Source organism: Strigops habroptila, chromosome 2 (assembly GCF_004027225.2).
Source record: "Strigops habroptila isolate Jane chromosome 2, bStrHab1.2.pri, whole genome shotgun sequence".
NCBI classification, from domain to species: domain Eukaryota; kingdom Metazoa; phylum Chordata; class Aves; order Psittaciformes; family Psittacidae; genus Strigops; species Strigops habroptila.
In genome coordinates this window covers 108,779,505-108,807,179 of record NC_044278.2, presented here as the reverse complement: position 1 = coordinate 108,807,179, position 27,675 = coordinate 108,779,505, and the positions used below count along the sequence as shown (strand labels likewise).

The window sequence follows — 27,675 nt, the reverse complement described above, 5'->3', positions numbered from 1 at the left end:
TTATTAATTAAGTCTAGATTTAGTATTCAGAAATTCAATCAAGTCTTCAATTAAGATTTTCTCATAACTCTGAAAATTACCTTCAGATTTATATTTCAATAAAGGCCATATTTTGGATGGGTTTAGTTTTATATGACCATCTGCATCATCATGGGTATTTGATAGTTACTCATACCTCTCTCTGATTCATTCACTATAAGATCTTGACTTCTGCCTTCACCTTTTGAGACAGGTCAGGTTTAGGTATTTTTCAAGAAGAAAATAAGAGACATTGAAGTCATACTGGAAGATTGCAACTACTAACGATGCAGTAGGTCTCTACTTAGATTATTAAAGGCTGCCTTTTTCAAGGTTTTGGGAGAAACCCAAAATATAGGCCAGATGGTAGAATAATTATAACAGAATTTATGGAAGTGTAGAGATGTTCTGGGAGCATTACACAACAACAGACAGAAAAACAACAGGTGCTGCATTTCTCAGGTCTGAATTCAGTCAGTAAAAGCAAAATAAAAAAAGGAAATCTGCCTACTTAAACTGTGAACAAATCAGTATATGCAAAATGCAATAGAGCCATGTTTTGCTGTGTATTATGTCGTGCTGATAGAGCTGATGGAAATATGTGATTTCTCCCCAGGTGTAATTCCTGATATTTGGATGTTAGCTTTTGCTTGCAATTGAAACAAAATTTCTCTTTATTGAACATTCTTCTAAGATGAAGAGTTCTGAATACTTTCAATTAGCAATGCTCACATTCAACTTTACAATATTGTGTTTCAGCTTGTCTGTCTAAAGTGATTTATTTGCTATCAACATTGAGATAGGAAGCTTATGAATCATCATAGTTCTTTGTGTTGGTTGTAGTTCTTGGCCCTTATACTTAGAGTTTCCCCATGGTGGGATCTTAAATGCAATCTGTGGTTTCCTTCTCTTGTGGTACATGATTATAGCTCAGCAGTAATATACATCAGAGTATAATGGAACTTGTCCATCCCAGTCTGTAGATAAGTGTATTCTCATGGCCATGGATACCAGCAAGAGATAAAAAGAGAAAAGACCCAGAACTACAGCTATCTAGAGGCAAAACAGCAGCCCAGGCAAATGTCAGCTGAGTATCAACATTGATCTTTCAGGTCAATAAATTGGAACTTTTTTTTCCAGAAGAACTAAATAAAGAGCTTAATTTCTCTTCTTCCACAAAACCACCTCTTATTCCAACAATATCTTACATTTTAAATGAAAATATTTATTTCACTCTTTTGGACTGAGCTGCTTCTAAGTCATCTATAAAAACAGTTCTTCCTTTGGAAGGCTGTTTGGTCAACTGCTAAAAGGCCTACAGCATACACTGAAAAAGAAGGACTGGTTTAGCTCAGACTCATAAATACTACTTTCAGAGTTCTAATCAAGGAAATGTTTATGAATACTGAAAATTTTTATTTTCATAAATTATGAAAGTTTTTGTTGAAAATGTGTGTTTAACCGTAAAGTACTCCTAATACATTATATAAAAAGTTGTAGTTATCAAGAGACTTATATGTAGCTCTCTGGGATGTGGGGTAGTTAGGGTTGGAAGGGACCCCAAAGATCAGATGGCTTCAACCCCTCCCTCTCTCTTTCCTCCCCCCCCCCCCCGCCCCAGTTATATCTTGTTCCCCCTCATTCTGAGTGAAATCTAGGGTAGTAACATTTAATTTCAATACCAGTTTGACCCCCTAGTGTAAGCTGTTTACTATTTTACTAATCCTTTACTATTTGAGGTAGAATGACTTTGTTTCTGTTTTGGAACCCTTACTATTCCTCTGTTTCAACAATTATATCCCCAGAAAGTTAGATTGAATACCCAAGTTATATAAATTTTGAACCTGTGGAAGTTGCCTGCTGAAGCTACTATAAAACCTTCTGGGAATAGGAGGCATAGTATTCTTCCTTCACACTCAAGGCATCTTAGGCAAAGAGGCTCAGTTTTCATTCACTGTTAACATGCAGAAAGTCTGCTCTTACAAAGCCAAGGAAGTATATTTCTCTCAATTTTCACTGAGTTAAAGAACTCTGAGACCAGCCTATAAATCAGTCTTCATGCAACAGTAGATAATATGCACATAAAATCTGAGAAGTAGAGGGTGAGCTTGAATTATAAAATAGGCATGCACACAAGCTCTGTACAGACACAGCTAAACACAGGCTAGCAGAGAAGGAAAGTACCTTTACAGGCAGCTGCATAAATACACGATAGCCCTATCCTATTTCTGTGGTTCATTGCTCAAGGAAAATACCCTTCACACATATGGCTGATTTTCGTTCTCTCTACTGTCTTGCTTCCAGTCCCTCAGTCTGCAGCATGCAGCTCCCAAATCTCTCATCCTCCTGCTGGCTGGTGCTGCCAGAAGTTTGCTAATGGATTCCCTTCCCCCAAACAGAGAACACACACACAAAAAAATAACTAAAAATAAAGCTGCAGGGGATAGGACAGGCCCTGGTTATCAGGTGCAAGGCTGGCCAAAGTGTACTGTCCAGCAGCCTCCCCATGTGTGGCATGCCCTATTATACTTCTCTCTGTTTTCCCATTCTTATTCATCCCCCATCCACCTTTGGTTCTTTCCCTAAATATCCTATAATAAATCTTGTGCAATCCCAGAATTGTCACATTCAGTCCCAAAATTCACCTACTTGGGCACTCCGTAATAAGGCCTATACCTCTTTAAGTAATCCCACTTTGTGTGCGTGGCATTTCAGAGTTTTCTCTGATAGACTGTCTTAGCAGATTTCGCGGCAGAGACAATAGCTTAATGGTTTGTCTTTTATGGTTTTAGGAGTAGCTGATTCATTAGATGCATTAGGTTGGCTGTATTCCCTACATTGTCATTGTTTCTCTTATTGAGCTCTCTCTATTTGAACAGCTCTTACCTAGGTATCTGTACAGTGCAGCATACTTAAGATTTACTATTCTAATATTAAATAACAAAAAATAATAAAAATATTGTGTTTTAAATTTACCCATTCCATTACTTTAGTTCAAATTTCCACTTTATGATGAAGAATTAGCATTTTTCTGTTGCTTTTCTTGGCTTCTCCTCTTTAGCTGTCATGAATATCAAAACAGAAATACAACTGCAGCTGAACATTATCTGCTAAGAAAGTGAGCCTTAATTGACTCCCACAGCTCTCATTGCATTGCAGCATGATTTCACTTTGTTCAGAATTTATCAGCCAGGATATATCTATCAAGACCTTTCACTGCAAAATTAATTGTTCTAAATGGAAATATTTTTGGCTGTCAGTGAGCAAGGATTATGTCAAGTTTTGGGCAAACAATTTGCTTTATGCATGGAAAAACAGTTTTTAGAAAGCAGCATTGGAAAAAGGAAAAGATACTTCTACTTGCATTTCACTTAGTTTCCTTGTGAGTTGTTGAAGTTTAATCCCAATGAAGTTTAGATGTTCTGTTATGAGCTTTTCTATGAACATCAGGCTTAGATGTTTTGAAGCAGAAGTCCGTTTCAACAGAATCCAGCTGCTGTTAATTAAACTCTCCGAATTCTGAGCATGTTCAGCGAGAATGGCCATTCTTATTTAATTTTTAAACACTACCTTGTAAGCAGAAGTTGGAGCAGCCTCCTTTATCATACCACTAACCAGTTGTTCAGCTCTCTGTTGTACAATATTGATTGCAGAAGATGGTCACTCACAAAATGGGTTTTATAAGTATTGCATAAAAAAGAAGAAAAACCCAGGTCATTGTCTCTATGTACTTTCTGAGAAATTACCTTATTTTAAAGAAAATCTTATTTTAAACACTTTTTTCTAGCCTCAAATTAACTTTAAAAGAACTAGATTTAGTATTCTGTTTTTCTTCTATGGATGCAAGTTAGTACTTATACGCTCCATAATTTACAAGAAATTATACCATGTATTATATAAGATTTAAAGCTATAGCTGACATACTTTATTTAATCTAATAAAATAATCACCATTCATTGATCTTTCTCCTTAAGCTACAAGATTAATTTTCACAATATAGGAAGAAACTGTATGCATTTAAATTGTTAAATTTTAAAGTGTAGATTGCTCAGTTTCTAATAACTTCTTTTTCATCGTATCTGTTTCCTTTATCATGGACAAAGCTGCAAAAGAGAAAACAGAGTAAAATGGATAGTCTTGTTGGACCAAAGTTCAAGCAAAAAAAGGTTAATTATAGTACAAGTGGTAGAAAAGGATGTTATTATCATTTGCATATGAAAATGAGTTTCATTATGTTATCCTGTCAAAGACTTTTGTAATTTTAAATTCCAGCGATTAATAAATGAGAAGGCTGCAACACATGCTAATATGGCAATTTGCAGGTACATTCATCAGTCTGCTTTGTTTTTTTCTAGACAACTCAGTTGCAGTAACTTGCTCTTCTGATCACCATTATATTGACACAAATATTGTGTCTACTAATAAGCAATCCATTCAAAATCCTTATTGTTTAATTTATAATTGTGATTTCATTGTCATTCATGCATGCATAGAAATAAATTTTTTAGAGTACAATTTCTTGTAATTTATGGAGTAACTAGATGTGATCTCAGTTCTGTTTTGAACTGTACATACTTTGGCAGGAACTGGCTTGGTGAAATAGTTTACAAAATATTTCATTGCTTGATTTGAGATTTTAATTGGTCAAGATCAATGGTAACATGATATAACTATTCCTTAAATAGCATTTGGAGATATATATTAAAAAGAAAGTCTGTTTCCTAATAGAAACACATTGCTATTCTACAACTGAGCATCATCCCTAATTACCAATCTTGGCATTTCTTTGGGGGAAGACAGAAATGTAGCTGCATGTTGACTGATCTTTCTCTCCTGGAAAAAGATTTCATATAGCTGAATTTGAAATGATATTATAGTTTCATATTGTATTCCTGTACAAATATATAAAAAAAAGAATATTTAAAGTTTCAGAGCTGTCATGTCAAATTTAGTTTGTGAAGGAAAAGCTTCATGAAAGTAATTCTTGACTAAATCCTTGTTTATCTGTTGTTGCACACTAGTTTTGCTCTTGGGAATTCACATTCAAATAAAGCAAGCAGTGCAGGAGGCAAGTGCACTCAGCAACTCTGTTGTCATGACTATTTTAAAGCTGGAGTAAACAGAAACAGAGGGATTATGGTTTGGGGTATGGGGTGGTTTTTGATCTTATGGGGGTCTTCTTGGTATGGTCTTTGTCTATAAATGTTCAGCAAGGTACATAATTCAGAAAAAACAAAACCTTGAGTCAAAGAAGAGTTCTGAAGAGTGATAGGAAGCTTAGATCCAGAGAGGTGGTGAATGCACCATCCCTGGAGACATCCAAAGCCAGGCTGGATGTGGTTCTGGGCAACCTGATCTAGTTGAAGATGTCCCTGCTCATTTCAGGGAGGTTGGACTAGATGATCTTTAAAGATCCTTTCCAGCCCAAACTATTCTATGATTCTATCCCCATTTTAGGCATGTAAGTAACACTTAAAAGCCGGAAGGTTAAATATACTTTTGCACTATAGTATGTTTCCCAGTGTATTAAACTGAGTGCTATAAGAAACTTAATTAGAATTGTGTGCCTTACATGGAGGAGAATGTGTAATAGCACATTTGCAGGCAGTGATATTTTTATATTGTTAATTCCACATAGTCATTCTGAACTGCGAGTTATGATTCAACAAGGAATCTGTTCTCTGCATCTGAGCTTGAGTTTCAAAATTTCCCTCATGTTTGTACTGTTGTAGCTGTGTATGCTTTTCCTTGCGCATGCCACTATTCTCTATAATTACCATTTTCAGTGTCATTTCTAATATTTCATGATCCCATATAATAAATTTAATCAACTGAAATTACCTATGTATCAGGAAAAAATGCAGTAAATAATTTAGAACTAAAGCCAGTATCGCTCATTATTCAGACATATAGATTATGCAGCTAGAAAAAAGATATATTCAGTGATGTGTATTCATGTATTCTTATCAGATGGAGAAAGTAAAAATTGATGATTTGAATATATCAACAAAAGAATCCATCAAGGAAAAAATACAGTAAGAGGTTGCTAGAATAGTAAAAGTGTTGCTTATTAGCTGCAAGTTTGCTAAAAATGTGTCACCCATGATACCATCGAAATGCAAAATTCTTAATAAGCTTAAGAAACCTCAAAGGGAGTTGTTATTTCTTCCTGTTCTGCATTTCTGAGGCCACGTCTGAAGCACTTGTCCAGTTTTTGGCTGTTTGGTTGAAAAAAACATTACCCAGATTACGCAGAAAGCTTTGTGGAATCTCCATTTTGGGAAATGCACAGAACTAGAGCAGACAATGCCCTGACAATGAATTTGTCCCTACTTTGAACTGCCATTAGATCAAATGACTTTCAGAGGTCTCTTTCGACCTAACTTCCATAATTTTGTAATTTAGAACTTCACTGTTCCTTTTGGGTCAAATGTGCTCTAATGAATATGCACTTGATTTGTACCAGTTCAGTGTAGTACTTCTCTCTTAAATGTTAAATATTCAGTTACATGCCCTGAAAATTTCAGATGTTTCATGTATTGCTTAGACATACATAGTGGCACTTACTAAGATCAGCCAAGAGAAAACAGCCAGAAGTTGCGAGAAGGCAAACTCTAATTAGGTATTTGTAAGGAAAAAATCATCTTGAGGATGGTCAGACACTGGAACAGGTGGTCCAAGAAGGCTGTGGAATCTCTATCATTTGAGATATATAAAATTATATTGGAACAAGCCGCTGAGCAACCTATTGTAGGCTGGCCCTTCTATGAGGGTGGGGAGTTTCACTAGAAGATCTCCAGATGTCTTCCAACTCTAATTATTCTGTAATTCCATGATACTGTAAGATACTTTAAAATATCATGCAGTAGGTATCAAAATGACATAGATAATATTGCTGCCAAATGTTTAATTTTATGAATAAATTATTTCTATAACAAATAATTTTAAAACTGAAACCCCTGTATCTCAAAAAAACCCGAACCAACCAACCAACCAACAACAACAACAAAAAAAAACATTTACAAATAGAACAAAAGAAGTGCTGTTTTTTCCTTAAATTACTCCATAAGGCCTATGTTGCCAGGTTACTTCCTGAGAACAGGTTTGAATGAAGCTTCATGCCATGCTACTGCTTTTCAGCATCATCTTAGTCCTCAAGTGTGACAGGACACCTTGATGATGAGCTGTTCTTTTGGGGTTAGCCACAAAAAATTTCCCTTTCTGTTTTAAAGAAAGGTGTTATGGGCTTCAAATTGCTCATATACTCTACTTGAGATACCTTCACTCTAAATGCCTTGGCTTTACTATGTAGGAACAAATAACAATCCATACCAATTAAAAAAAAACAATTTCTGTGTCTACACAGTTATACTTTGTTGAACAAACCATTTGACAGTCTGAGCAGTAATCCCATGCTGCAGTGTTGTGTTCAATGGAGTGTAAGTATCTTTAGCATGAGCCAGCATGGTGTCACAGGATGCCGTATCACAGAAATGGCCAAACAATCCTAGAGCTCCTTGTTTAGAATGGGGTTGCATCAGCCACTATTTCCCTTCTGTGATCTTTTTTCCTTGTAGAAAAATAGATTTCCTTCTTTGCCTTTTCACTAAGGTATATTCTGGGATATGTACCGCACAGAGTTAAAGAATTTCTAATTGGATTTGCTTTAGTGTTTGAGGAACATTGCACACATACCTGAGAGTTAGGTTAAGCCTTCAGAGTTGCTAATAGAGGAGAGTTCTGTGATACAGGCATGGCTGAGGTGTTTTCTCTGAATTTTGACAGCCTCAAGAGAGGGTGGCAACAAAAAAATAAACTACTGTAATCAGTTAAAAAAAAAAAAAAAAGAGGGGGGCAAGTGGAGAGAGAGACTGGTGACAGCAGGCCAAGGGGTCATTGTTTCAGAAGAGGAACAAGGATTGTGAGGGAGGTGCTTAACAGAAAATCTATCTCACATAAATGTTGACCAGAGAAAATGAACCATAGCAAAGTAAGCAGTTTTCTGTTGGCTCTCCTTATTCTAACATAGCCTTCTAGCCTGTACTATAAATTAAATTACTGCAGCGCATCCCATCATTACTAGTGCCTAATATATTGAGTATTCTGCTCTTCAGCATTCTCTTACCCCTGAAATGTGACAGGACATCAGAAAGTGAGTTCAGTGGAAGGCCAGGAGGATAATCAGAGGGCTGGAGCACCTGTCCTGTGAAGACAGGCCGAGGGAACTGGGGTTGTTCAGCCTGGAGAAGAGAAGGCTCCAGGGAGACCTTACAGCAGCTTCCAGTTCCTAAAGGAGCCTACAAGAGAGGGGCTTTTTACAGGGGCATGTAGTACACAGGACAAGGGGGAATGGCTTTAACTGAAAGAGGGTGGATTGGATATTAGGAAGAAATTCTTCACTGTGAGGATGGTGAGGCACTGTCACAGGTTGCCCAGAGAAGTGGCGGCTGCCCCTTCCCTGGTAGTGTTCAAGGCCAGGTTGGATGAGGCTTTGAGCAACCTGCTCTAGCAGAAGGTGTCCCTGCCCATGGCAGGGGGGTTGAAACTAATATTTAACCCTAACCATCCTATGACTCTATGATTCCATGCTGCTGTTTAGTTACACCAGCACCATCACAATATAGATTTCAACATCCCTGCTCCAGAGCTCTGCAAAGGAATGATGTCTGATGTAGTCCTGGCTTTGTTCAAGGATTATGGTAGGCAGTTTTGTCTATTATCAGGAAATGAATTTTATGTGCTGCTGTGTTCCCTCCCCTGCAACTTCTTACCAGTGAAGGTGGGAATTAGGACATAATCTCTTTCAAAAGGAGAGAACACTTGAAGTTTCTTTGAATGTTTGTCCCATTTGCTCTGCATGTTTTGTAGTTTCTGGCTGTGGTTTGAGCTCTTATGCTACCTTACCCAGTTGTACTCTATGTAACTGCAAATGCAGTCTAGCACCTAGTAACTGATGTACTTAGTTGTGGAGAAAGAAAAGACTAGAATGCATGAAGCATGAGTATTGCCTAATTGGATTCTGAATTTAGTGATCATATAGGAAATATATGAATGTAGATATTTTTGGCATGCATCAATCATGAACTTGTCAGTATGATGTTACAGTTCTTATGCAGCATCATCATTCTGGTATCCTTATTAAATATAGGAAACAGCAATTCATGGAAAGTTCCTGTTTTGATAAAAATAAATTAATACAGTAACTGGAATGAGATCACATTTGCTAATGCTTCCCTCAGCTATGTCTTACTGCACATCTGCTTCTGGCATAGCGTGTCAATGCTAATGGACTCAGGTTTATGCTCTAACACTGTGCTATATTGTGTTGGTTTTCAAACTTCCTGAACAAACGGGGTTTCGGAGGCATGTCAACAGAAATAAATAAATACTAGTATTTTATTTAGAGCAATAACCAGTTTTGGTCTGCATACTCTAAAGTAATAATAATAAAATAAAGAGGACAAAATTATTTTAAAAATAAGACTGCAAGTTAAATTCCTGTGTTACTTACCATTTAAAAGATAGTATGTGCCAACCTGTTATCATATACCTGAAATATTGCAGTATTCAGATGTTCATTTAATAAAAGATAACTACTTCAGGAATAAAAGCTCAAGGATTTCACATACCAAAAAATTACCACAAAGGTGCAAATTTTTGTATGCCAATTTCTCCTGAGAAGCTATGTGTTATCCTCTCTGTGCGCAATGCCAGAAAAAATACCTCTATTTCATTTCTTGGAGTACAACTACTCCTGCTGGCATTTACCACTGAATGCCGACTGTTAGGAGCACACCTGTAAAACAGTTGCTGCACTGTGAGGAAAAGAGGACTCCAGCATAACTGCTGGATTGACTTTTGTGTAGTCTAAACTCTGGTTAACTGAATGCTTACTGCCCTTATCCAAAGTCCTGCATTTTTACTTTTTTTTTCCTCTAGTAACTTTGAATCCCTCTAAAACTAGTGGAAAAACAGAATTGTACTCTATGGTTTTGGGCTATGCATATTCATATAACACTGAATACAGTTTTCCAGGCACAGAACTGAAATCACTCCTGTAATGATTTCTATTATTTTCTCTTTCAATATAACTTCTCCTCTGGGACCACACCAACAGAAAAGCACAGTAGAAGAGATTACATTTGGAATGAATTAAAACAGTGAAGGAAAAGTACTTGATTCATTGTGGAGGAGTTCTGTGATCCTAAAGTTGTATAAATGATAATGTGAAAATCTGGCATCCTCTTTATTCCTTCCACTGTTCAATATGAGGTTCTCAGTTTGCTTTGGGATTATAGAAGATAAGGAAGGCTTCTCTTTGAAAATGGTATAGTTGCTTCTTGGATGTTAAGATACATGAAAAAAATAGTATTTGAGCCACCAGAGACTGTACTTAGAGATTTATTTTTGGGGGGGGAGGGGAAGAAAAGAAAACAAACTTAATCATTTTATTGTACAAAACAAAACCTCACATTAGTTGAGATAGTGAAATATCAGGCTAGAAATTGCTTTGTAAGTATTTTGGGTATTGATGATAACTTTTGATATTATACTTATAATCATCATACCCTAAATTAATCTATCATGGACAGTTCAAACTTAAATTTATACTTTCACTGTAAAAAGAATCAGGAAATACTGAAATAATAAAATATTCAAATAAACAGTTACAGAGAAGAGTGTATGATAGACTATTAAATTTTATTTTGTAATGTAAATCTTTTCAAGCTTAGGATATTTGGACTTGTAGATCACATTATTGGTATAATAGAAATTACTGTTATAACGTGAATTTATTTTTTTTAAATAAGTTGCATACCATGTCAGTGCCTTTTGCCAGATGTTATAGCTGTCATATCTAGCATTAATTCATACACTGAAAGCTGCTTTTAATGAGTTTGGATCTTGACTATTAGCTGTTTTAAAGAAGAAAAACAGATCTGAATTGCAACAAACCTTTTAAAGACCGTATTATGCGAGGTAGGAAACTGATGTTAGTCTTCTCGCTGTAATCCATCTGGCAAGTGACAAATGCGTGGGTTATTTTGGCCTACTAGGTAGGAAAGGCAAAGTTTTCTACTGACTTGGTGATAGAAGAAAGCCTTTCAGACTGAAATGCTATATGGCCATCCAAAATCAGTAAGCTAAACAACATTCATCATGACAGACGAAGTCAATGTATGTTTTTATTGGAGTTAGGATAGGAGAGCAAAATGAAGATATTATAGCTAATCTGTTACAGGATTTCTCCTTTTCAAGAAACTTCACTTCAGTCTTTCTACATCTTAGCTTAAACTTCCTTCCCTTCTGTCGTGGTTTGAGCCCAGCCGGTAACTCAGAACCACACAGCCGCTCGCTCACTCCCCCCTTTCTTCCACCCCCTGCTCCCGGAGGGATGGGGAGGAGAATCGGAAGAATGTAACTCCCACGGATTGAGATAAGAGCAGTCCCGCAACTAAGGTATAATACAAAACCACTACTGCTACCACCAATGATAATAACGATTAGTGAAATAACAAGGGGAGAGGATACAATTGCTCACCACCCGCCAACCGATACCCAGCCCGACCCGAGCAGTGATCTGGGCCTTCCGGGTAACTCCCCCCGGTTTATATACTGGGCATGACGTGCTGTGGTATGGAATACCACAGTCAGTTTGGGTCAGGTGTCCTGTCTCTGCTTCCTCCCGGCTTCCCCTCCTCCCTGGCAAAGCATGAGACTAAGAAAGTCCTTGGTTGGAATAAACATTACTTAGCAACAACTAAAAACATCAGTGTTATCAGCGTTGTTCCCAGGCTGAAAGTTAAAAAACACAGCACTGCACCAGCTACTAAGAAGGAGAAAAATGACTGCTATAGCTGAACCCAGGACACCTTCGAGACCTGATCTCTCCCAACCGTTATGGTGGTTGATGCACTAGTGACAAATGATCCATTTAGTAGAGTGTTGTCTTTTGAGAGTGTAGCGCTTCACAAATATGTTGCCATGTGGTCATATAAGACACAAAGGAGAGTGAGCATAAGGATATTTTTTACACTCGTGATGTAAAATAAATTTTATTGTTATTTTTATTGCATTTAAATCTTAAGTTATTTATTAAACAGCTGTGAATGAGCTGTGTCACCAGCTTTATGTAGAGCAGTACAAGCATTTACAAATTTTGCTTTTGTTATTGTGTATTTCCTAGTGCTGCTTAATTATATGAGTTCAGAATTAATATCACCCATACTGGTCTTTTAATTGGGTTGAATATAAGCATCTATGTTCCTGACAGTGTTTCTCTTTAGCAGTTACATTAAAAGTTTATTTGATGACAGCAATAGAATAATTATATTAAATACAAGTTGAAATGAATGTGTCTACTTTTTATTACACAAAATAATTTATAAAATATGTCCTCACCAGAATGCAGAGTTACTGCAATATGATAAAAGATTGCAATATAAAGTCATTAAAAGAATCATACAGACAAGAGTCATTAACTGTGTACATTTGCCTAATGAAAATGGAAAGCAAAAATGTCCTAACTGATTCATAATCATTTGGGTTGAGGGCTCATAATCAGTGATGTGACCACCGATTTAATGCTTGAACATGGTGAAAACTTCATGGAGATACGTCTGATGCACTGACAAAGTAAAATCCACAGAGTGATATTTACTTGTATTTTGGATGATTTTGTCACTTCCAAGATGCTTCTATGGAATTATTCATCTGTCAGCAGTTCAAAGAATACAGTAGAGTACTTTATAAACAAGGTATGCATGCCTGGCAAATGCATTGTGTGATGAGAGTGTAGCTTCCAAGATTTTTTATACAGTGATGAGAGCAATTTCATAATCTTGTAGTAGTTGGTGCTTAGAAAGGAGTGTGGTTTGTCTTTCTCTGTTTAGTGACAGCATGTGGGATCTTAGTGTCTGATTATTTTCTGGCTTAGTATTAAACATTCATCTTTCTGTGCAGAAGTATATGGCTTGCAACTATTTGTAGAGTAGGTCATACAGAAACTTAACGTACCATAGTCAGGGCTGTGACTATACCGTGTACCAAAGATGTACAGTACAAAAGTTTCAAAACAGGATTTTGAGTGTAGACTGTTGCATAACCACTCAGATACCTAAATAACTCAACTAAAAATAACAAATTCTCTAGTCTGAGATTGTTAGTGTTTTGAGGATCACACTCACATTTCATTACTTATGACACATGGTTTACCAAGACTGCAAGGTGCAATGTGTGTCTCTTTTCTCATGTTTCTCATTGGAACGCATAATGTGTTGCACTGATGGGAAATTCCAAGCCTGCTGCTCTGAGTAACATGCTTCATAGCTGCATGTAATACAGGATGAAAAAAGTCGGTTGGGACATGTGTTCTGTAAGGATAATTGGGGCCAGTTATTCCCCCCACCTCTGTCAGTTTCATTTATTACCTAACATAACAGAGGCCAGTTTTTATCTTGTCAAAAATTCTGTGAATTCATGTCTCAAACTAATACTAAGAGATATTTTGAAAAAAAATGTTGGTAAGTACTTATAAAAACTCTTACTGCAGATTGTTTCTTGCATGTAATAGGCAGTTTACACAGAAGAATGATCTTATAGCGTCCTTGAAAGGAATGCGGTTATTTGCCTGAACTTAGTAAAGCAAAGACAGTAATGACAACCATTTTGATGGAAAACATGAACTCTCCTGTTAGTAAAAGTGAGGTGGGGTTTCAACAGAATGTTAGAAATTTGATAAAGATTTGATTGTACAATGTGAGCTGCACTCTACAAAAGAACAGAACGGAAATATATTTTGAATGGATGAGTCACACTACACATAAACTGCTGGGTTTCTTTATACATTTAAGTGGTGTTAATTTTCTGTTTATAAGATATTGAAATTAATATCGATCTTTGAGGTTACAGTATAGTTACACAAACATTTTTCATTAAATAGTAATAATTGACAAACCCACATTAACTCAAAATGTTGAAAAAACAGGCAATAACTTCAGGATTCTTTGTTTTCCTTTTTCCCCTCCTCTTTCAGAATTGGGTAGAAAAAGCAGAGAAACAGAAACTGCTGTCAGACACGCTTGACCTTTCAGAGCTATTTCATCCAGACACATTTCTCAATGCTTTACGTCAGGAGACTGCAAGGTGAGGGAAAATAATCTACCTATTTGTGCTAATGTACTTTTGTTCCCTATGCGTGAAGATAGTTATTTCGTTTTCAGGACACAGATTCAACAAATTATGTCAATTTCTGTCATTAGTCATCTCATTTTTATTACTTGCACTGAAATAGAATAGCTGTGAGGTACTTGCTTAAATGCTGATTATTTTCTTTATTTTAGATTAAGTTAAAAATGTATTTTTTCTTCAAAGACATAGTATGATATGGTACACATCATTGAAATACATTGGTTTTGGTTTTGTATTTCCTTTCCTGTTGTTACATGTCTTTCTGGTTTACTACATATATGTTTCCCTTGCAGAGTAATGAGCTGTTCAGTGGACAGTCTTAAATTTACAGCATCATGGAAAGGACGAATACAGGAAGGCAAACTCCAAGTTAAGGTATTTTACTAGGATGTTTTACTAGAATTTTATAAACACGTTTTATTTGAATAGTCCAAGTCATTTGTCCATAAACTGAGCTATAAATACATTGGTGTACCTGAGATACAAGGCTGGTTAATTGTATATAGCTACAAAAATGGTAGTGCAAAAATGCTGTAGAAATGGGGAAAGGAAAGCATTTATCTTTTTAGCCATCTCTAGTCATAGTGCTTATTTGAAATTTCAAATTTAAACTTATTCTTGCTCCATTCCCTTTAACCAGCTCTTAGATAAAAATTTAAGCTGCAATTCCATTAGTTAATATCTCTTGTCCAGAAAGACTTGTGGTATGTAGCAAGAGGAAATACACATGTAAATCTGCAAGTCTAAGGCAATGTGTTAGCATTTGTTGAATCACTGAAAACAGACTTCTAAGGAAGTTAAACAAACCAAAGTAAACTATAATGTGACTAGCTTTTGATATGATAAAGATCCAACAATTTTTTAATGACACTTAGGACTGCAGCTAGCAGCAAGAAAGTCACTACTGTTTGCTTTGACAGCAAACTGGAGATGAATCCTCAAATGATTTAGTTCAGCTTCTTAACATTTCAGGTGGCACTGCCACTTTGGCTGAATCCAGATCTCTTTGCACCTGTTTTATACTTGGATTTTGTAGGGAATTCACAAAGTAAATTTTCGATGCTACATCTTTCAAAAGATATGTTGGTCCCATGATAATACTGCACAGCTGAAACTGCTGTGTTCAGCACAGAGCATGACACTTAAAACTGCATTCTTACAGAAACATGGCTCAACCATGCAGAGCACACACCACAGTACTGTGTACTGATGTGCGGGCAAAGCAGAGAGGTTGCTAGACTAGAAGAGAAAGCAAGTGCCAGGGCACCTTCTCTAGCCTGGTAATGCAGGCAGACACAGGGCTGTGGGAGATATTGTGGTTCTGGGTTGTCTGCTGCTATTGTCTAAAATGACTAATACAGAATGTGTAAGAATTCATATTCCTAAAATATTAATAGATTGTAAAGCTAGAAAAAATAACTGTTATCATCCAGTCTGACCTTTATACACTACATTCTTTTGAATTTTGAATAGTTTATAAAATTATTCAATCTTAGTATTTAAATAAGAGTAATGGCTGCCTACTTCATTTAATGAGAAACAGATGGGACTTTTTAATTTAATGAGAAACCAAGGGACTTTTAGGGCCACTTGGTTCCCTGGGATAAATTTGGGATATAATAAACCTTGCAGCCTGCAAATCGCATGTTCTGAGGTTCCAGATTCAGCCAAGACTTCTGAGTCTATACCAGTGAGCCAAAATTGACTTTCACATCTCAGAACACGTATTCTAATAGGCTATCAGCTGCAGATCCTAGAAGCTTGGGCTTCTTCAAAACCATCTTTGAAAAATGTCAGTTGTTGGTTTGAAATAGCTGCTTGGAAACTAAAAAATTAAAGGATAATCAGAGGAAAGAGTTTTATAACAACAATCCAGTTAGGTATATTGAAACTTAGGTTTCTTTGTTATGTGTAAATATATGTGGTAGGTTTTTGGTAATATTGGTTAGAATACGTTGTTAGCAGTCACTGAAACAATGTAGGCAAAAAAGTTAACGTGTATTCTCAACTGCATTACAAGAATGAGTCTAATGTTCCAAGAGGAATCAAAAATAAAAAAGATAATTTTGTTTAAGAGTAAATTCTCTGCCACAGGAAAAGTAGAAGCAGTTAGGTGAGTGGTTATTTTTTCAAATATAGGTAAGAATCCTGTCAACTTTACTCACTTGATTTGAAGATTACCCTTTCGTCAGTAAGAGCAATATTCAGCAAATTTGTATTTGTAAATATTCGCAATTATCTTCTCTGCTCCTTTCAATCTTTGATGTACAGAAAGGCTTTGGAATCCTTTGCCATGCCGAATATTTAGGTTACTTTCCATGAGATTTCCTTCCTCGTGCTCATGGAGAACTAGGGAGAAATTTTCACATTAGTAAAGCTAAATACCACATGGAGTGTAACTAGGGCATAAAAATGTCAGTGATTCAGAAAAATCATTCTCTAAAGTGTGTCTTGTTTGATAAGGATCCTCTGGATTGCACATTAAGCTTGGTTCACGAGTGATATGAATTCTAATACTGGTAAATTTAATGTGTCTGCAGTTTCAAGATTCCAGGCTAAACTTATAAAATGGGGATCTATTTTGCATGAGGACTCCCAAGGAAAAAAAAAGTTAGATTAATTTCTCTTTGCTAAGCCAATCTATTCTTATGTGAGATAGATCTTCAAATTATCCGAAAGTTTGTGATAAAAATAACTGGTAGAATTGATAAATATGATTTTTTTTTTTTTAATTTATTTGTTGATACTGCATGTTCCTTCTTCACATGATTGAGACTGCAGGCTTAAAATTAGATCTCTCACATCCCCTACAAGAACCATATCATGGTACAGGCTATTCTGAGGTTTATCAGTCTCAATTTATGCTAATGATGCTATTTCACTTTGTGTAACTTTTTCCACTGGGAGACTTGTTTCTACACTCAAATGGTAGGGGGACTCTGTTCTGGGACATGGGAGAGTCATGCTCAAGTGCCTGAATCAATGGATATTTAATTATTCTAATAGAATATCTTTGTTGAAGGATTGGAACAATTAGGAATGCGGTTGAAGATTGAATTTAAACCTAAGATTCACACATCCTTTGTATAACTAACTTAGTCACACTGACAGTTAGTAACTGTTTTGAAGACACGTTCTTTGAGATTTTTTTGCTTGACTTTTTGATGGCTCAGAATTTGTTCTGATAGGGAGAGGAAGGTGAAAATCTAATTATGATCTGTATGATAAAAAGATTTTTCAGTCTTCCTGCACTTTTAAAAAATGGCATCATGCTTCAGCAATTATAGATATTTGGAATGATCTTTGTATGCCAAAAATTTCAAATATATTATCGTCTCTAAGTCAGAAGTGTGAAGTGCTAGAACTGTCAATACTAGCAAAATACAGAGTAGACAGAGGAACACTCAATCAGGCCAAGAATACACCTTAATTGGGGTACATTATCAAATCTGATGTTAAATTATCAATGTTTATTCAGGCGACAGTTTAGATGTATGACGTGGAGTGTATCTCTCCTAGTAGTATGTGATGAATATTTGATTTAGAGTCAATCTGTACGAAATTACATCTTCTTTAATATCACTTTTGATTGCTTTAACAAAAGGTACTAAAAATGTATTGCTATTGCAGTATAATCACATACTGATATGCAAATACATCTATTTACTTTGTGCACTGATTGTGTGGTTGTACAAAAGCGGGTAGTCATTCATTTTGGCATTACATTTTCTGTTGTAGAAAAGAATGAGAGGAAGTAAGAAACATGGTAAGAGACTTCTGGGATAGTAAGTGCTATGAGCTTGAGTATTGCTTAATATCAATAGTGAAAAACAAAAATGTATTGCAAGAAAGACATTAATATCAAAACTATGCTCTTAGCATTTGACTGAAAAACTATTATAAGGCATCTGGAGAGGTCTTTTTCACAGAATGCCTCCATCCTGCAATATCAAGAAATTAATGATGGAGGCCTGTAGAGGTAATGAAGTGAAAATATTACTTCCTTAAGTCTGCTGTATTTTATATCATGTCATGGGAAATTATGACATTAATTAGTAAGGAAAAATTCATTGCAGAGAATTGAAATTTTGGAAACAGAAATGCTTTGAACCATAGTATCAGCACGCTTTCTACAAATGTATTTTGAAGAAAGATAATCTACAATGTGTAACACTAGCTTTTTTGAAACTAAATTATTACCAGGTTAAAAAATACCAAATACTTTGTTAGAATTCAAATTTAAAAATTTATGGACAACACCAGCCATTACTCTGAGCTGAGCTGCAAAAATACTGTGCATGCTAATTATAGATACTGTGAAATCCATGTCCTTCATAGTAGTTGTAATTGCTCTACACAGTTTATCATAGAAATGAGAACATGGCTATGTGAGCACTCAGCCAAACAGTATCTGAAAGTACATTGTTCCGGTGTTTTATTTTTTTCAGTGTCTTTTAATATTGAATCAAAGTCAAAATTTAGGTCTTCATGTTAACAGGAGTTTCTATGATTGGTTGAAGTTTTCCAGGAGATCAAATGATGTTATTTTGCATAACTGTAATTTCAAAAGAACTGCCAATATCAAAAGAAGAAATGTGTGTGTGGTAGAAAGAGATTTTTCAATATTTTTCTATAGAAACTGCTTTTAGACATGTTCACAATGGCCAGACCTTTGAACACCCTAACAATAAATATTAAAACCTCTTCATCAGACCAGTGTCCTTCAATAACTTTGCCAAACTCACGTTTATCAAACTCAACTCCATAACAAAATTCCCTGAAGAATGCAGGAAGGGCAGAAAGCAGAACATATGAGATTTATCTTTCTAATATTTGTGTGATAGGGATAAATTAGAGCTTTGAAAGCATTCAGTCAGGGTGTAGTGAGATAAAGCGTAATCCAGGACCTGGGCATATAAACAAGTTAGCCCTTGATTATGTGCCCCAGGTATATAATGGGCATATAAGTATCAACGTTAACAACAGAGAGCAGTAGGAATGAGTCTGTGCAAAAGCCTCCATATTATCATTAGTAAGACTTTGTTCCTTTTCTGCCTTTTAATGATATTTTCTTCATACCCTTTGTTCTTGCAAGACAGAAGTGGTACTGGAATGTGTATAGACTATCATTAAAGACTATTGACACCCAAACTTCTCTTTTACTAGGTAAAACCTGCTTTTTTCCAAAATCTGTCTGTGTGGAGAGATTTTAAGTTTGCAAAGAAACAGTACAAAATTTCAAATGTTAACACGGTACCTTAAAAGCAACAGACCTGAAAATCTTGAAGAAGATTCAAAGGAGAGATCACAAAAAACTTGTCAGGAGAAGGGAGAGGAGTCTCGCACTTTCATAACAAAGAAAAGACCTTAAGGTCCTGACAGGAGATTGAAGGGGGGAAAAAAAAAAGTTTTGCAGTTCCAAATTGAAAGTCTGAAAAAAGAGAAAAGTCACACTACACCGAGCTTTCCAATTAATTGGGGTTGTTGTGGTTCAGGTTAACCACAGTTCTGGAGGCTTTACTGTGAGTCCTAGTCTGTACAGAGCATGGATTGCTTCAAACAATATTGCCACTTCTCTAGTCACTGTCTGTCCAAGGTGAAACACAGCATTTTTCTGGAGCTTTTTTAAATGTAATTCTAGCTGTGCCTAGACTTCCAAGTAGGAAGTCATGCTTATTTCTGTGACTGTTCTTCTCTTCTTCTTGACATTGTAATGATTGTGTACTTGGCTGTTGCTACCATATTTCCATTGAAGTAATGCCAGGCAACTGCAGCTTCATAAATGATGACATTTACAGGTATTTCTCTCTAACATTTCAAAGACTGTGAATCCAAATCAGAGAAAGTTCATGCTGAAGTGTGGTCCAGATCTTGCTTTAAATCATGTTTCCTATTCTTACACAGAACATTACAATAATTAGTTTCCTGTTATTAAAAAATTGGTCACAGTAAAAAGGATCATCATTTATTAAAGCACAGTGTAATCATTACTGACATTTCAAGTCTGTTATATATATTTGAATATTTTATATTTCCACGGCAGATCAGTGGCTTACAACTGGAAGGTTGCAGTTTTGATGGAAATCGACTTTCAGAAAATCTGCGTGACTCTCCCAGTGTGTCATCTGTTCTCCCTTGTTACGTGGCCTGGATTCCACAGGTACTAAATTATTAAAAGCCCTAAACTTTCAAGACCCATAATTTGCTTTTTTCTCTGTAGTAGCTCTTCAGTATGATGTTGCTGACCTGTTTTCCTCCTCATTTCAAAATAGAAATCTTTGCCTTTAATAGGAAAAGCAGTTACTTCTTTTATACAAAACAAGAACTTACTATAATTTTGTCAATATTCTTTAGCTTCTATTGTGTAGATTAAGACAAGGGCTTTATTTCAGTTATACCCTTTTCCTTGTCTTCTAAAAAATGTTAAGATATTTTCAAAAGTGTATTTAGTAAATGTATACATGAGCTTGGGGGTTCATTCCTAGAATATATTTTCTTTGCATTTTAAACATTAAATTAAAATGCAACAGCATTAAAAAGATAGAGAACATGAAGTGATCCGTAAGCAAAGAAAGCCTTTCTCCTACTTACACTAATTTAAAAAAATGCCAATGCTTGCAGAACTATGCAAGATGAAGGTGAAGTAATCCAAACAGTAGAAGTTGTTACTGCATCTGCTCTCCAATTATAATAGCTATCTCTGATAAATACAGCAAAAAATTGCATAGAACTTATTCAGGGATGTGTATGATTACAAATTCCTATACTTACCATCTTATCACTAAAAGAAAGCTTATTGCAGAATTCATCTCATCAAAATTTAGCTGTCTAAACGTTAATTGCCCAGTATGACTTAGTTGCCTTAGCTCTTTCTTTGGCCTCAGTAAAAGATAGGCATCTCAGGAAGTCATCACATCATAAGGTAACTGGGAAAAATCTCTGCCTAGATGAGACTCTAGAGACAGCTTAGACTGCTAACTCTGGGACAGACAGGTGAGAAGAATCCCACATACAGATCTAAAAGAAAATATATTAAGACTTTTACACCAAGAATCGAGTGTAAATGTAGAAAGTGAGAAATAGGGGTGGATGCAGGTTTTTTCTACTTTGTAACAATAAACAAAATTAGCAGTATATAAAAAATGAAAAATAATGTCACCTTTTATCCTGACCTGTAGACATTGACTCATCAAGCAAATGTATTTATTAACTGGAGGAGTCTGTTATTTGGCAACCTTGAGAACTCTGCAGAGTTCTCTTTTGACAAGGCTAGGTTTGGTTAGAAGAATGTTAAAAAAAAAAAGTTCACGGGACCCAAGTAGTTGATATTTCAGTTAAAAGTGAGTTTATTAATTATCATAAATTATGGCCATGAGAAGATTCGTGGTATATTGTGGTAGATATTGTGCAAGGAGCACCATTGCTAACACATTACTGTATCCCAACTATTTTTTGTTTTCCCTCATTGTTATCTCCAGCACTGGAAGTATGGCATTATATTATAGTATAGCATTAGAAGTATAATGGTCAAGATTTATACTTTGAACACAGAAGTGAATATTAGCCACCATCAGCACTACTGCTCCCAGCTTTGATGGGAAAGAAAACACTGAAAATTAAAAAGAAAAGAAATATAAACAAAAAACCCCACAAACCCTATTACAAAGTTGACCAGTGAAAGATTTTTCAATTCTTCAGTAGTTTACAAGGTTTGTTTTGTTCAGACAAATAAACAGATAGATTTCTAATTTACTTGAAAGGTGCTGCCTGGGATAATCATAGAATCATAGAATAGTTAGGGTTTGAAGGAACCTTGAAAGGTCATCTAGTCCAAGCCCCCTGCCGTAAGCAGGGACATCAACAACTAGATCAGGTTGCTCAGAACCACATCCAGCCTGGCCTTGAATGTCTCCAGGGATGGTGCATCCACCACCTCTCTGGGCAACCTGTGCCAGTGTTTTACCACCCTCATTGTAAAGACTTTTTTCCTCACATCCAGCCTGAATCGCCCCTCTTTTAGTTTAAATCATCCTATTGCAACAGGCCCTGTGAAAAAGTCTTTCCCCATCTGTCTTGTAGGCACCTTCTAAGAATGGAATTACCATACATCTTTGTATATAGACCCAGTGATGGGTGGAGGAGGATGGCAATATACACAGTTTTATATGGCAACACCAAATGTTTATCTTATGCACACTGAAAATGAGGATTTTAGGTAACCCTCTCTTTGTTCTGAAAAACATTCATCTTGTGTTAGACATAAAACAGATTGGTGTTTTTCCGAATAACAGTCTGTATACTTTAAACTTCAAAGATAAGATCCAGCAGTTATATGCAACATCAGCAGAGAGCTTTATCTATAAAACATGGAAGTGAGATAGTTCAATAATCAGTGAATTAATCTTCTTCCAATGTTCTTCATATTTGAAATTAATAGCAACTGAAGTCTTTGTGTTGGACTCAAATATAATTCTTTTAAAACACAAGCCAAAACTTGTCAACTGCCCAGATTTTAAATACAAAGTATGTCTAAGAAGAACATTTCTGAACTGCTCTGCCGTTAAGTTGTTTTGCTATGGGCTTCTCTGTAAAAATGGACCACAGTCAAACACTGTGCTCAGAAACCAAGGCAGAATCAGGACATCATACACTTCCCCTTATCTTGTTGTCCTCTCCATAGAAGAGTGCATGACGTAGAACCATATCTTAGGTTTCTCAGGTTTTGATTTTTTTCTCCCTGTAAATGTATCTTATGGAATCTAGTGAGCAAAAATCTGTACATTTATAGTGCAATACTTTGAGGTCATTTTCAACCAAACTAAAATAAGGAGAACTCTCTGGAGAAAAAAAAAAAAAAAGAAAAAAAAAAAGGAAAAAGTAGCTTGCAGAATTTCTCTGAGAGAACCCCCTTAAAATGCTGCAATGCTCAAAATGGAGTATTTTGAGCTACTAACATAATGCTTATTCTCATTAAACTGTGAAGGTCCTTTCCAGTTTTAAGTCACTGATAGATATCCATAGAGGATGGAACTGTGTGTGAGGCAGTCTAGACAAAGAGAATGTTTGGACTGTGCTTAAGCCGAGGACATAAGGATTTATGATTCAAAAAGAATTTCACAGAATGGTTTTAACCCTCACATAATGTGATTCCTTAAAACATCAAAGGAATTGAGAAAAGCAGAACAGCTTTTTTGACCCAAAAAGGTGTAAAAAGATGTCTTCTAAGGCAAACTGGCCAACTTTTGGCCTCCCAGCTTTGGCAAGATTTAGATTCTCTGATTAACACTTTACTCTCAGACTGGCCAGCATTTTGTCTTCTCCAGTAGCATTAAGCAAGGGATAAAAGTGGCAAATATAATCCTGAGAACAGATGAGTTCTTTTGACAAACTTCTCATTAATTAGTTATGCTCTTACAGTGCACAAACCTTCTGTAAGGATTTAAACACTGATGTTCAAAAGACACAGGAAGTTGATTTTCAAAAGGAACAACAAAATTCTTCAGAAATGGCTTACACTTGACATGCAAGGCAAAGTGCTTGAAACGGTTATTGTTTGCATGTTTCCTTTTTCCTGTTTTTAGTTATTTTCTAATATTGGAGCTTTACTAACTCCCATTTGATGTGATTTGCATTTAAAAGACCCTCATTTTTGTTTCAAATTCCTTTCTGACAAGTGTGCTGCTTTGTTATTTGATTTTTGAAAATATTGCCGCATTTTCCTGTTGACAGGAAGGGAGATTTTGAGTGTGACAGGAAACATGCTTAATATATATCAGTTGAATCAAACCCTGAATTATTTACGCTATATAAATACAGCATGGGTTGAAACCCAGATTACATGCTGTAGGAAGTCTAAACTGTGTCTTTGAGCTCAGTTCTATAGCCATGCTTAGGGACAATGCCCTGTGCAAAGCCCTAGGAAGAAACTGTTCAAGGCTCACCCAGTTTGTAGTACAGAAAGCAGAGAGCTGTTCCTGTTCACAGAATACAGCATTGCTTGCTCATCCAGATACAGACTGAGAGGTAAAGCCATGGCTCCAACTAAAGTCCTTCCTTAAGTGGTGTTTACAATATAATTGCTGTCTTTGTAATAGTAGTACTGCTGATGTTGTGCAAGGAAAGTACATGTATAAGAGAACACGAACTCTGAATTCAGCGGGAAGTTCAAAGCACTCAGTTCAAATCTGAATGCTTAAAGTTAACTTGGTAATTTCCTATTTAGACACTTGATGGAAATGGCCTGTTTTCCAGAAGTGTCAAAGAACCCCAACTGTGACTATGATCAGTATTAGTATGATCTAGTTGAAGATGGCCCTCCTTATGGCAGGGGGCTTGGACTAGATGACCTTTCAAGGTCCCTTCCAACCCAAATTATTCTATGATTCTATGAAATTTTCTGAAGTCTCTGTTAGTAATCCTTCTCTGTAGCCTGGACCAAGAGTTGCCTGCCTAAGACTGCAGCGTCTAAACTGTATCTTATGATCTACCTTTAGATTCCATGTCATTGCAGATTATTCCTTTCTCATGTTTTGTTGTCTATGTGATAACTAAGTGCTTGTTTGTTGACAGGATGCATATGGTCCATATTCTCCAGAGGAATGCATATCTTTACCAGTCTACACTAGCGTGGAGAGGGACCGTGTGGTGGCAAACATTGATGTACCTTGTGGAGGAAACCAAGACCAGTGGATTCAGTGTGGCGCTGCTTTGTTTTTAAAAAATCAGTAATCTGAAACTGCATTAAGTTAACTCTCAGTTGTTTCCTACCAGGAGAAAACTTTAGATTCATTGCATATATATTTTTAAAGCAATGGTTTTTAAATTCCCCTGTTTATTTTTTTAAGATATATAAAATTAATTCTTGAATAGAACTTCATTGTATCTTTGTGGGATATTGTAAAAGTCAACATGGCACTATTCAGCAAACTGTTAATTTGGGCTGTTTCTCTAAATTGTAATGTGTTGTATTTCCTTCTCAGACTTGCTGAAATCTTTTCTGTTTGCCCATAAATATTGAATATAAGTTCAAAGTCAATATTTTTCTTTGATCAGGTTTTTTCATTATCCTTTTTCAACTGTTATTCTATGCCTTCATTATTTCATAAAATAAAATTATAAAACTTACCTGTTGTAATTGAAATTAAATGTTTTACTTGAATATAAAAGTCAGGGTAATTGTTTCAGTCTGGTTTAATGATGTTTTACTTGTAATCATATTTCTTTGTATTGGTAGTAATTAATAAGAGCTTCATAATCTTCATGTGGAGTTACAAATTCAGTTAGATTACCATTGTGGCTGCTATCTAGAAGTTACTGAAAATAACATTTTATGAAACTCTACTAAATTCCAGTAAGAATGTGCACTATGTCCAAGATGAAAAAACAAGTCCTTAGACAAAGAAAAGTTTTTCACCCAATCATTAAGTATTATGAGAGAGGTAAAATAGTGCTTTAGGTCTGTGATGTGAGAGACCTCTGGAGTCTTGTTCTTAATGCAGGACACTCAAGTTTGATTTCACCTATTCATGATTTATCATGTTGGGAATGTTGCCATAGCTTTTATGTACAGTTAGACAAAATCCCCAAAGAAGCAGGAAACCCAAAATCCAGCATGAAGCAGCATTACTGAAGAGTGATGAAGTCAATGTAAGAATTGAAAGTGTCTAATTTTTAACTGCAGTAAGAAGGTCAGCTCATTAAGATATTTTTGGAAGCCAAAGCATAAAACCAATTTCTTGGTTTACTTAGAAAACAAAATAGATGTCTTGGGTCTTATATCTCTGATAGATTTTATTTTTCTTTTAAAGTGGTATTTAAATTAAGACTGTATTTCGCTTGCTTGATATTTTTCATTGGTGGTTCGAGGGAGAAAGAAGGAAAGCAGAGAAAAGATTGGCCACATCTCCAGGTTAACTTCCTGAATAAAGTCTTTGTTTTCTGTTCTACTCTACTGTTCATCCTTTAAATGAGGTCTATTGTCTTCTATTTGGAAAGTTTCCCATTTTAGTTCTAATATTATTTACTGTCTCTGGTTTCAGGCCTCCTCTTTTTATGTATTTAGTCAGGAAGTCTTACTGATTCTATTAATATACAGATACTGATTCTATCACAAAAAGCAGATATAGAAGAGATTCCTCCAGACCTACCACACCTTTATTTCTATTTCAGGGTCAGGAACTAGTTTTCCTATGGATAATTTGTGTGTATCCTAACCCCTCATAACTGGCCTATCTCTGCTCTGGAGATTCATTACTCTTATATCTATCATCTCCTACTGCCTCAGATTTAGAACTGCAGAATGTTTCTCAGCTCACACCATCAAGAGTTTTGTTTTCAGGACATTCATTCGTGCATTTCTGTCAGCCTTCTTTCTGTGAGTAGAAAGTACTGTTAGTCAGCTTGATTCAATCTCCTTTTGTTTGGTTCATCTCTTGGTTTAGAGCCCTTCCACATTACCAAAACTGTCTGCTTGCTTCTGGTCTGAGTCCTTCCATGGGTGATATAAAAACACCCTTCTTAATATTTATCTATAACTACAGCAGTGAACTGTATTCTTCTTTGTGCAGAAGTCCTGTGGGAGCTCATCTAGACTGATCTACATTCACCAAATGTGAAAGACGCTCTCATTCAAGGTGTCTTTGATGTATTTATTTTTTTACTACAGGACAAAAAATTGATTTAAGTAAATCTCAGGCTAGTTTGGCAGCTTGAAATCTGGTAGATTTTTAATGATGTAACATCATCACAAAAAAACCTTGAGAGCTTTATATTCTCTTCACAGTGTATTAAGCAGTAGGTTTGACAATACTTATTTTGACTGATTCACTAATCTTTTCTTCTCATGATTTTAGTCATAACCCCGATGTTTTGTAAGGCTCTCAGGTGACCTAAAGAGCAAAAAGAGATTACTTCTCATGTGCTCCTTGATATTTATTTTCTGCATGGATTGTATGATGTGCTTGCTTTCTATACAATGTTGTAATCTAAATGAAAGATACTACATGTAACTACTACTGTATATCATAGGAATGGTATTTTTGGTAGTAAAAGATAGAACTGTAGAGTGTTTATTACCACCAAAGTGCAGCTGTATCACAAACAACAGGCCATTCAGAAGAATGAATCAAGAAACAGAAGAAATAAAAACATCAGAAATGCCTTAATGGTCTGACTAGTGTTTCAAGAAGTCTGTTCTGCTATTCAGTTTCATAGGAACTTGTAAGACTAAAATACATAAAGAGATCTTAGAAAACAGACATTACTACTCTGTAAACATCCTCTTTTGAAGACTTGAGAAAGGCATATCTCTAGCAAGTGCAAATTATTAACAATAGAAATCAAAGTGACAAAATGCAAGGTAAAAAAACATTTAAAGAATAACAAAACCTTTGAAAATAATGAAGATTGTGCAGTAATGTCTAAGTAGTTTAAAATACAAATCTTTTGTGTTTAGAAATGCGTTTATTT

The 27,675-nt window shown here is 35.7% G+C and overlaps 1 protein-coding gene across 5 annotated transcripts in view; it reads left to right on the top strand.

Annotated features, from left to right (window-relative positions):
- Positions 1-27,371, top strand: part of DYNC2H1 (dynein cytoplasmic 2 heavy chain 1) — a 156,057-nt gene extending 128,686 nt beyond the window's left edge. For all 5 annotated transcript variants that reach the window (XM_030475679.1, XM_030475678.1, XM_030475677.1 and 2 more), the window contains 4 exons: positions 14,054-14,163; positions 14,502-14,583; positions 20,252-20,368; positions 24,778-27,371. In XM_030475679.1, coding sequence (XP_030331539.1) covers positions 14,054-14,163; positions 14,502-14,583; positions 20,252-20,368; positions 24,778-24,936 — 468 coding nt within the window. In that variant the 3' untranslated portion in view covers positions 24,937-27,371. The remainder of the gene's footprint in view (positions 1-14,053; positions 14,164-14,501; positions 14,584-20,251; positions 20,369-24,777) is intronic.
- The last annotated feature ends 304 nt before the right edge of the window (positions 27,372-27,675 follow it).